We start from the raw sequence: 10,672 nt of genomic DNA, 5'->3' as shown, positions 1-10,672 counted from the left end.
GACATCATATTTACAATTGATTTGGACCATTGAATATTTTAAGATCTAATGACCAGGAAATAGTGTCAAAATTTGTGTTAAATTTGATGTCCCTTGAACCAGACCCTAATATATATACACGAAGTTTTAAATCTACAATTTTGGTACATGAAAAGTAAATAGATATGTACCGATACTTTAGACTTAAGCAAAGTAAATAGATGAAAACATAAAGACAACAGTTTTATAGTGGTTCAGCCAGAACTTTAGCCTTTGTCCTCTTTGTGAGCTCTCTAGAGAGATTCACTAGCAAGTTGAAGGATTTAGATATTTACATGCAAGTATTTGTTGCAGAACACTCAAATCTCTCATTGAGAGAGAGAGAGAGAGAGAGAGAGAGAACCAAAAAATTGACAATGTTGGAAGTCTTTGTCACAATATGGGTTTGTAAGTCAAATTCACGTATGTCCACATTTATGCTAAAGTTGGAGTTGCTCTTAACGAATACGAAATTGACTCTAAAAATAATTCATCATAAAATAAACCGGCCTAAAATTGCCTTACTAGGGTTAAGTGCGAAAAAATCCTCTTCAATTCTTTTTGATAATTAAAATGATAAAAAATTGACATGCGATGTATACAGACACATATTTTCGATACTTGCAAATACTTGAGTGCTCTACTAACTGTATCTTCGCCGCAATTATTTAAAAAATAATTTTTGTGCTCAAAATTTTCATTTAGGTTATATACTAATACATATATATATGTGTATATATCTATAGGGTCCTTCTAACGAGGGATCCCTTTTTTTGTTCATTTCTAGGGATATGGTATTTGACAAACTTCCCGATCATTAAATCACATCTCCACCGTTCAGTTAATAGGTTTATATGAGTAGATCACTTATGCAAATTTTTAGAAAATTTGATGATCGTTAAGTCATCTAAATATTTGATTTATTTTTAATGATCTTGAATGGTGTAGGTTTGACATAAGTGTTAAGTTTTTTATTTTAATCTCAACCATTCAAACCCATTAAAAAACAGATCTAATGGTGTGGGCCTATCCCTAGAAATGAACAAAAAAAGAGATCCCTCATTGGAAGGTCCCTGTATATATATATATATATATATTTCATCTAGTCGGTTTGGGCTTATTAGAATCTTTAAAAAGTGGAATTAGAAAACCAGAGACGAAAAACTTTACTCGAATTGACCGGTTCAAATAGAATCCAATTTTAAAAAATTTCAACCTTTTGGCTACTATCTCTAGTTGAAGTGTGTTGCATATAGTTGATTGTTCCTATAGCACTTTAGCCTCATTATGGAGCTCGACCTCACTACCTTATTGTTTTATTTGTTTACAATTTAAAGTTGCAAACAGAGTTCCGTCTCTCTCAAGAGTCGACAAAAAGACTAACAATCGTATATAATCGACTTGAAGACAATTCTGGGCATGGGCGTAGGGAGAGGGGGGCGAGAAGGGTCAGTTGATCTTTCTCATACATAATTTTTGGTTAATTAGTTAAGTGGTCTGTATAGAAAAATAGAAATGACCCTCCTATTAAGTTTCTACAAATGACATTACTTTCATTTCTAATGGTAATGTTTGATAAATTTTTTCACAGTTTCTATAAATACAAAGAAAAAAGGAATTCATAATCGATATTTCTCTCATGAATCAATCTAATGAGGTAATTTATAATGTTAGGTATAAACCAACGATTAAAAGATTTTCTATGAAACGACTACGTATTGATATTTTGTCTTAATTAATTTAAGGATTAAATTAAGTTTGCCTCTCGTATTAGGTCAATAATTAGTTTTGTCCCATTATCTTTTTTTTTAATAACGTTGGTCCTTGTACTCTCAAACATCATCAACTAAGTCTAAAATTTTAATATGGCTTCAAAAATAATATTATTTGCTGACTTGAAACTGACATAGAGATCCACATTTGAGTTTTTTAACCTACAAATAGGACAAATAAACATTCTAACGATGAAAAAAAGTCATTTTTCAAGGACCAAACTCACCCATTTTTGCATTAAAATTCAAATTTTGGACTTAGATGATGTCATTTGAGAGTACAAGGACCAACGTTATTAAAAAAAAAAATATGAGACCAAACTGATTATTGACCTAAAGCACGAGAGGGCAAACTGAATTTAATCTTTAACTTATTAGTCACTTAAGTCTTGACCCTTCTAAATCGAGTTTCTAGCTACGCCACTGATTCTGGATTACCTTTTTTCTCATTTACTTGATTACCTCTTAACTTGGCAATCTCTTGACTCGTCTTCTGCTGATGAGTTTTGTCGATGTTTAATTTGTATGGTTTTGGGTTTTAAATTCTTAGGTAATGGTTTTGAGGTCTAGTTTGGTGTTCATAACCGAGATGATTTGATTGTTTTCTAAGCTTTATTGATCATTTTCTAAGCTCTTAATTGGTAGCAGCTCGATAACGTTATGTGTCATATGATGACTCAACTGTTGGTGATGACGACACGATCGATTTTCTCTTCTGATGAGTTTGCTTTTGTGTTGAATTTTGTTGAATTTGTTTGTTTTTTCACTTGTGTTACAGTAAAACCTCTATAAATGAATAAAGTCGGGACTGTGAAAAATTATTAATTTAGAGGAGTTATTATAATATTGATTTATTCATTTATCGATAAATAATAAATTATTACTTTATTGAGGGTTTGTTGTTAAGAGTTTCCTTATTTTTTCGTAATATAAGGAAAAAATATATAAGGATATTTTGGGATAATTAAATTGAGAAGTTAATTTGTTATGAGTTTCCTTAATTTTTATTATGAACGTTATTTACTCTTTCTTTTAAGTATTTTATCAATTATTAATATTTTTTGTAATATTTTTAAATATTTATTTAATCAATTATTTCGTTATATATCTGGTAGGACCTAAAAGGAGTCGAAAAACTTAGTAATATACACTGGTCCCGATTTGGGATAGGAGAAATTTATTATTTAACCGATATTATTAATTTATGAAATATTTATTTATTCCTCTCAAAAAAAATTATTTATCAAAGTTTTACTGTATGTTGACCCAAGTTGTGTTCTTCGTGACTCCTTTTATATAAAAAAAATTGTTTACACTGACTTAAAAAGACAAAATGACCTAAAAAAAAAAAGCTTCGAAGAGAAAATATTCCATTATGAAAATGTGTTTGTTAGCACCCGTCCTCCCGAAGCTGAGTCTGTTAACGGCGTTAGGAAGCATGTGATGTGGTGGGGACAGTGTCCCTAGCCCTTAAGGGTCATCACCCTCCTCCTCCTCCTTTGTCCTTCCTTTCCAGTCTGTAGTTACTCACCTTCACCAACCAACACTCTCCACCTGACCCGAAAACCGCCATTTTTAACGGCATTTTCCCCTCTCTTTTTCTCTCTCTCCATTTTTAACCCTAACAATTAAAAACCCTACCCCCCTCTCACACCCACCCACCACTCTCTCTCTCTCTCTTCTTCTTCTTCTCCTCTCTACTTCCTCCAACTACCAACTACTACGGTTCCGTCTACCTCCCTCCCTCCTCTCTCTCTCTCTCTCTCTCTCTCTGTCCTCACAGAGAGACCACTCCGCTCTCTTCCTCTTCAACCCATCAATGAAATGAATGATTAGCCCCCTTCCGTTTTCGATGAACAATCACATCCTCACTCTTCTCTACTTCCTCTCTCTTCTGGCGGCCTCCGCCTTCTCCGCCACCGACTCCGAGCTCCGATCTCTCTACGAGTTCAAGAAAGGGATCCAGACCGACCCGCTCCGGAAGGTTCTGGACACATGGACCGACTCTTCACTCACTCTTTCTCAGTCTTGCCCTCCGTGGACCGGCGTCTACTGCAACGACGCCGGCAATGTCGTCGCCGTCACACTCGACGGCTTCGGCCTCGGCGGCGAGCTTAAGCTGAACACTCTCACTGGTCTAAATGCGTTGCAGAATCTCAGTCTTGCTAACAATGACTTCTCCGGTCGGGTCCCGCCGGGGCTGGGAGCAATGTCCTCTCTCAAGTACTTGGATCTATCCCAGAACCGGTTTTACGGCCCGATCCCGGCCCGGATAACCGACCTGTGGGGATTGAATTATCTCAACTTGTCTCGGAATCTATTCAAAGGCGGGTTTCCGGGTCGGGTGTCGAATCTGAATCAGCTCAAGGTGTTTGATGTGCATTCCAATCAGCTCTGGGGGGACGTTTCGGAGTTGTTGCAGGAGTTTCGCAATGTGGAGTATGTGGATTTGAGTAACAATGAGTTTTTCGGAGGGATTGGGCTTGGTTCGGACAATGTTTCCAGCTTATCAAACACTGTGCGTCACTTGAACTTCAGCCATAATAATCTGACTGGCGGATTCTTTAAGGGTGATTCCATTGGTTTGTTTAGGAACTTGCAAGTTTTGGACTTGGGTGGTAATCAGATCACAGGGGAGCTTCCTTCGTTTGGGTCGTTGTCGAATTTGCGAGTTTTGAGGCTGGCTAATAATCAGTTGTTTGGGGGAATACCGGAGGAGTTGCTTGGGAGTTCGATTCCGATGGAGGAGTTGGATCTTAGTGGAAATGCTTTTACAGGTATGGACTTTTACTCCATTTCCATTGTGTAAAGTTGGTATGAAGCTTTAATCTTCCAGGCATAGATCAGTGCTTGTTTTCGTATGCGTTTAAGTTATATGTGGTAGAGCAATTACTCTTGAATATACACTGAAGATGGAGATCTGAAGTTTAGTCTAAAGTCTTGTGTCTACCCAAAACCGCCTCTGACTTTTCAACGTGAACCAAGGCGCGTATCATATGCCTTGACAAATTGAAGAATTCTGGTTTAGTTCATTGGTTCCTACTTGGTAGAAAATGGTGAATCAAAAACTACTCTCGTCTTTCTGCCATAATCTTCAATGTTTTTTAATCTTTACCATTTACTCTCTGTTGATTATTTGGATGTCTTCAAAGAGATTAGAAGTCATTGGGCTTTGCATGCAAATTTAGTCCAAACCAATTTTCCTTAAATCTACGAGTTATAAAATAACGTTGCACACTGGGTTCCTTTGCGTGAAAGTTATGAATACAATGCTAAAGTACTATCTAATATTGTCATTATTTATATGCTCAGGTTCTATCACTGGAATTAACTCTACAACTATGAAAGTCTTGAATCTTTCATCAAATGGTATGTCGGGCACATTGCAGAACGTGGATATGAGGAGTTGTGTAGTGGTTGACTTGAGCAGAAATAAGATTTCAGGTGATATATCAATGTTGCAGAAAATGGGTGCTGATTTAGAGGTTCTTGATTTGAGTTCAAACAATTTTTCTGGAAGCTTCACAAACTTGACTTTGCAGTTCGAGAGATTAACTTCACTTAGTCTAAGAGATAATTTATTATTAGGGTCATTGCCTTCGATACTGAAGGCTTGCCCCAGACTCTCTACAGTTGACTTGAGTCAAAATGAGTTCAGTGGTACCATTCCTGGCAGTTTCTTCTCTTCACTGACGTTGACAAGGTTGAATCTTTCACAAAATCACTTGAATGGGCCAATTCCTCTCCAAGGCGGACGTGTAAGTGAATTCTTAGCTCTTCCTCCAGATTTGCCAATTGAGAGTGTCGATCTCTCCAATAATTCTTTATCGGGTACCCTTCCTCGGGCCATTGGTAACATGGTTGAACTCAAATTGCTAAACGTTGCAAAGAATCAGTTTTCAGGAGAGCTACCTAGTGAATTGAGTAAACTTGATAGATTGGAGTACCTTGATTTATCAGGAAACAAATTCAAGGGCGCAATTCCTGAGAAGCTTCCATCCAGCTTAACTGTATTTAATGTCTCCAATAATGATCTATCTGGTTCTATACCGGAGAATTTAAAAAGCTTCCCCATGTCTTCATTTCATCCTGGAAACGAGTTGCTAAACTTGCCAAATAATGGTCGGGGAAGACCTTCAGTTCCAGATCATATTCCGGGACAAGGAAAAAGTCATACTTCAAAGGCTCATATTAGGATAGCAATCATTGTTGCTTCAGTTGGAGTTACTTTGATGATAGTTTTTGTTTTATTGGTTTATCATCAAACACACCATAAAGGATTTCATGGAAGAAGTGGGTTTGGTGGTGAAAATACAGGGACAGATGTTAAGATTGGCAGATTCACACGTCCTTCATTTTTGAATTTCCATACGAACGTTCAGCCTCCACCAACTTCATTGAGCTTTTCAAATGATCACTTGCTAACTTCACAATCCAGGTCATTGTCAGGGCAGGCAGAGTTTGTACCAGAAATTGGGAAGCCTGTCTTACCTGGGGAAGCAGCAACAAGTTCTACACCTATGAATCTTCTTGATAACCAGCCTACAACATCTGGAAGGAAGTCCTCCCCTGGTTCTCCACTATCTTCCTCACCTCGTTTTATAGAGGCATATGAGCAGCCTGTAATACTGGATGTGTACTCACCAGATCGGTTGGCTGGAGAACTGTTCTTCCTAGATGCTTCATTACAATTTACAGCTGAGGAATTATCTCGAGCTCCTGCAGAAGTTCTAGGCAGAAGCAGCCATGGAACTCTGTACAAAGCTACTTTAGATAGTGGGCATATGTTGACTGTGAAATGGTTACGGGTCGGGCTGGTCAAGCACAAGAAAGATTTTGCCAAGGAAGTCAAAAGGATTGGCTCTGTAAGGCATCCAAACATTGTTCCTTTACGGGCATACTATTGGGGGCCTAGGGAACAAGAGAGGCTTCTTTTAGCAGACTATGTCCAGGGAGATAGCTTGGCCCTACATCTTTATGGTAAGACTTCTATTACCTTTTTAAAGTACCTAGTAGTAGTAAACTTAATTGCTCCCTTCAACCTATTAACTACATGCTCATTTATACTCATGAATACTATATGGTTGGTGTGACCATTTTATAATTAAACTAAACTTGATGAAGCTCAGGCCATAGAACTTAGAGTTTAGTTCCACTTTACAGGTGTAGGTAAGTCGTGATAAGATAATTAACCTCTTTGGCAGTAGTGTATCATAGTAAATTGTGAAATCAATGTCATAGCCTACTGATGAGCAACATTGAAGGTATAGTAGTGTGCTACCTACTTTGATACACAACTCTCCTTCCTTGTTATGAATTTATGAACATGAACATGGACATGATAAGATATTTAGCCACTTCAACCGTAGTGATTCACTAAATCATAATAAATTGTGAAATCAATGTCATAGCATGCTGATTAGCAACATTGAAGGTATAGTAGTGTATTACCTACTTAGATGCACAACTCTCTTTCCTTATTATGAAGATGAACATGATCATGTGATGTGGTTTGTTTGTCACTTTGTCTACTGCTCTTTGCTTCATTTAATTGTAGTGTTTGGTGCTGGTCATGATCACTTTCCATGTCATTCTTTGAGTTACATTCAAACTAAAAAGCATGTTGTAGAGAAGTTCATAGTTGATCTCTTAATGGTCGTAGAAAATTGCTTTTTAGTTAGGATATAAAGAATATTCTTACAATGGAATCATTGCGCACGAATAGCGAGGCTGTGGTTAGGTATGGCAGCAGGCACTATTTTTTCCCAGTAAATGATATTTTCATCAGTCAACAGGGGAAGCTGAAATTGGTACCTAAGTCGGATTAGGTTCTAAAGTGATAATATTTCTCATGGTCCATTTCCTAATACGAGTGTGAATAATCTGTTAAGAAGATTGGTTTAGATTACTCCTTTGTCTTTTCAGTCAACCTATTAATTTAAATAAATTGGCATGTTAATATGGACATAGTTACAGTCTTTTAGTGTAATTTATCTCGGAAGTAAGTATAAACTCTTAATATGTAGATGTGTCTCCGAGGGACTTAAATTGACTGTAAGAACAGATTGACATGTCTCACATAAAGATTTACCATGCAAATCGAGTTAAATGAAGAGTGGAAGCAGAAAGAAGGGATGAAACTCCCAGTCTCCTTTTACTGTGTGTTATGGGGATTATTAATTGTGAATATTGGCATAGTTGTGCTGCTTAGTTGTCGTGTCTTGAATATATTAATGGTAGCTGATCCTTTTGTACTTTTGGTTAATGGCATGAACTCCACATCAATCTGACCCATTCAAATTCCCATGTCTTGGGGTTTGGATATCTTGGCAATTCATCTTTTGAGTCTTAATAGGTTATATATACCATTATGCTCGATACAATCAGAGAAATTATATAGGAACAATTTGCTGAGTAATGGTATAAAATTTAGGAATACAAAAAAAAAAAAGTATATACGCGCCATAATCTGCTGCCTTGACAGTATGAGAAAGGGGTCTTTGAAATTTTGAAACTGTAATTGGGTTGATGATCATCATTATTCGGATCACTGGTTTTGTGTTTGTGTGGACATGGGATCCATGAAAGTTGCGGTGGTGTGATAATCACTGTGTCTGTGTTATGCCGCCTTTTGTTCTATCTCCGCATATAAATGGAAAGTTAGATACGAGGACCGAGTGTAACTTGTTTGTTTGTTCTGAATGGTGGTACTTTGTCATTTTGTTGGCATAAAACAATTATTTCTTTTAACATGACGGTACTTATGGTTTCATAGACACCGTGATCTTTCAATCTTAAATTACATGTACTTAATGATTTTATGTACAATGTGCTCTTTTCTGTTAGCTTTTAAGTATCCATCCATTTATATTTTTCTAAGTATCATGGGTGTATATTGTTGGCAGAGAGCACACCTCGGAGGTACTCCCCATTATCATTCAACCAAAGGCTAAAAGTAGCTGTGGAGGTTGCTCGATGTTTGCTCTACCTACATGATAGAGGCCTGCCCCATGGGAACCTAAAGCCAACTAATGTAATTCTGGCAGGTCCTGAGTACCATCCTCGCCTTACTGATTACAGTCTTCACCGTCTAATGACACCAGCTGGTGTTGCAGAGCAGTTTTTAAATATGGGAGCTCTTGGTTACCGTGCTCCAGAATTTGCTACTGCGGCCAAACCAGTCCCTTCTTTCAAAGCTGATGTTTATTCGTTTGGGGTGATTTTGATGGAAATGTTAACCAGAAGGAGTGCCGGTGACATTATATCGGGTCAGTCAGGGGCGGTTGATCTCACAGACTGGGTTCGGCTTTGTGATCAAGAAGGACGAGGAATGGATTGTATCGACAGAGACATTGCTGGTGGGGAAGAACCCTCAAAAGCAATGGATGAATTGCTTGCAATATCACTCAGGTGTATTCTCCCTGTAAATGAGAGGCCTAACATCAGACAAGTATTTGACAACCTCTGTTCAATATCCCTTTAAAAATTTTGTAAATGCGTCTTGGAATTAGGTTTTTTTTTGTTCCTTGACCCAATTTTTTGTTCATTATTATTATTTTTTCCTTCTTCAATTGGTTTCTAGCCTTCTGATTTGGGGCTAATTGTCACATTTTTTTGTGGAATTTTTTCTTGTAAAGGGATGACCCATCCATTGTCTAGTTGACTGTTTTGAGATTGATATTAAATTAACAACGATTGCCCTTCTTTGTGTTCTACGTTTTGGTGAACAGTACAGATATCATTTTCTGTTCTGTGTACCCGCCGAAATTAAGAGAAGGAAAATGTTACAATGTCACTCTTTAAATTTAAGTTGTGGAGAAACAGTAGATTACATTTTGTGCTACAAATTGAGTACTCCAACATCCAACTTACAATTGGCCATTGCAATAGATGCATACATGATATAGCTTGGGTGGTTCTCTTGCTGAAGTTGTCCATTTCACTGATCTAGATGAGTTTGTCCAATTAAATTGAGAAATTAAATTTGTTATGAGTTTCCTTAATTTATATTGTGAACATTATTTACTTCTTTTTTAAGTATTTTATCAATTATTAATATTTTTTGTGATATTTTTAAATATTTATTTAATCAATTATTTCGTTATATATCTGTTAGGACCTAAAGGAGTCCAAAAACTTAGTAATATACACCGGTCTACATGAGTTTGTACAAAATCATCTATATGAGTAAATAATGTAGATGAGTTTGTACAAAATCTTTTTATTCTCTGTCGTGTACTACTCATATTCCAAGTTACACTTCTAAGAACTATCACCACAAAAAATTGACCAAAAGGGGTTCTAACAAGGACATTTTTGTTGACAATTTCAACAAAAAAAAAGGACATTTTTGTTGATGACTAGCTGAGGACTTTTCCTTTTAATGGTTTATTACACTCATTTTACAATCACATTTTTCTATTTTAACCGTTAAGTTTTTAGGTCTATATAAGTAGATCACTTATACAAATTTTTAGCCAAATTGGTGATCGTTAAGGATTTGAATTAGATCAAATCAATGGACGATCCAAATATGTCAAACATGAGCCGTTCAAGTTTATAATCGGTAAATCACACTTATGAATGTCTTAACAATTTTCAATTTGCATGAAAATTTGTAGGGTATATATATCTACAAACTAGACGACCGAGATGTCAATGGACGATCCAAATATGTTAAACAGGAGCCGTTCAAGTTTATAATCGGTAAATCACATTTATGAATGCTTTAATGATTTTTAATTTGAATGAAAATTTGTAAGAATGGATCTACTCATATATATTTTATAAACTAGATGGCCGAGATGTGAATATGCGATCGAAAAAGAGATGAAATGAAGAAGTCTTCTACTAGTCCTCAACAAGAAGGTTCTCATTAGAAC

At 36.5% G+C, this 10,672-nt stretch overlaps 1 protein-coding gene across 1 annotated transcript in view; it reads left to right on the top strand.

The window, feature by feature from the left end:
• The window catches only part of LOC101295355 (probable inactive receptor kinase At5g10020-like), a 13,607-nt gene extending 4,109 nt beyond the window's left edge, over nt 1–9,498 (top strand). The window contains exons 3-6 of the mRNA XM_004304802.1: nt 3,627–4,567; nt 5,103–5,309; nt 5,379–6,770; nt 8,696–9,498. Of these exons, the coding sequence (XP_004304850.1) occupies nt 3,627–4,567; nt 5,103–5,309; nt 5,379–6,770; nt 8,696–9,273 (3,118 nt within the window). The 3' untranslated portion in view covers nt 9,274–9,498. The remainder of the gene's footprint in view (nt 1–3,626; nt 4,568–5,102; nt 5,310–5,378; nt 6,771–8,695) is intronic.
• The last annotated feature ends 1,174 nt before the right edge of the window (nt 9,499–10,672 follow it).

The sequence above is a fragment of the Fragaria vesca genome, linkage group LG6, assembly GCF_000184155.1.
Source record: "Fragaria vesca subsp. vesca linkage group LG6, FraVesHawaii_1.0, whole genome shotgun sequence".
Lineage (NCBI taxonomy): Eukaryota > Viridiplantae > Streptophyta > Magnoliopsida > Rosales > Rosaceae > Fragaria > Fragaria vesca.
Note: the sequence above shows the minus strand (reverse complement) of the source record. Positions and strands in the feature narration are given on the sequence as shown.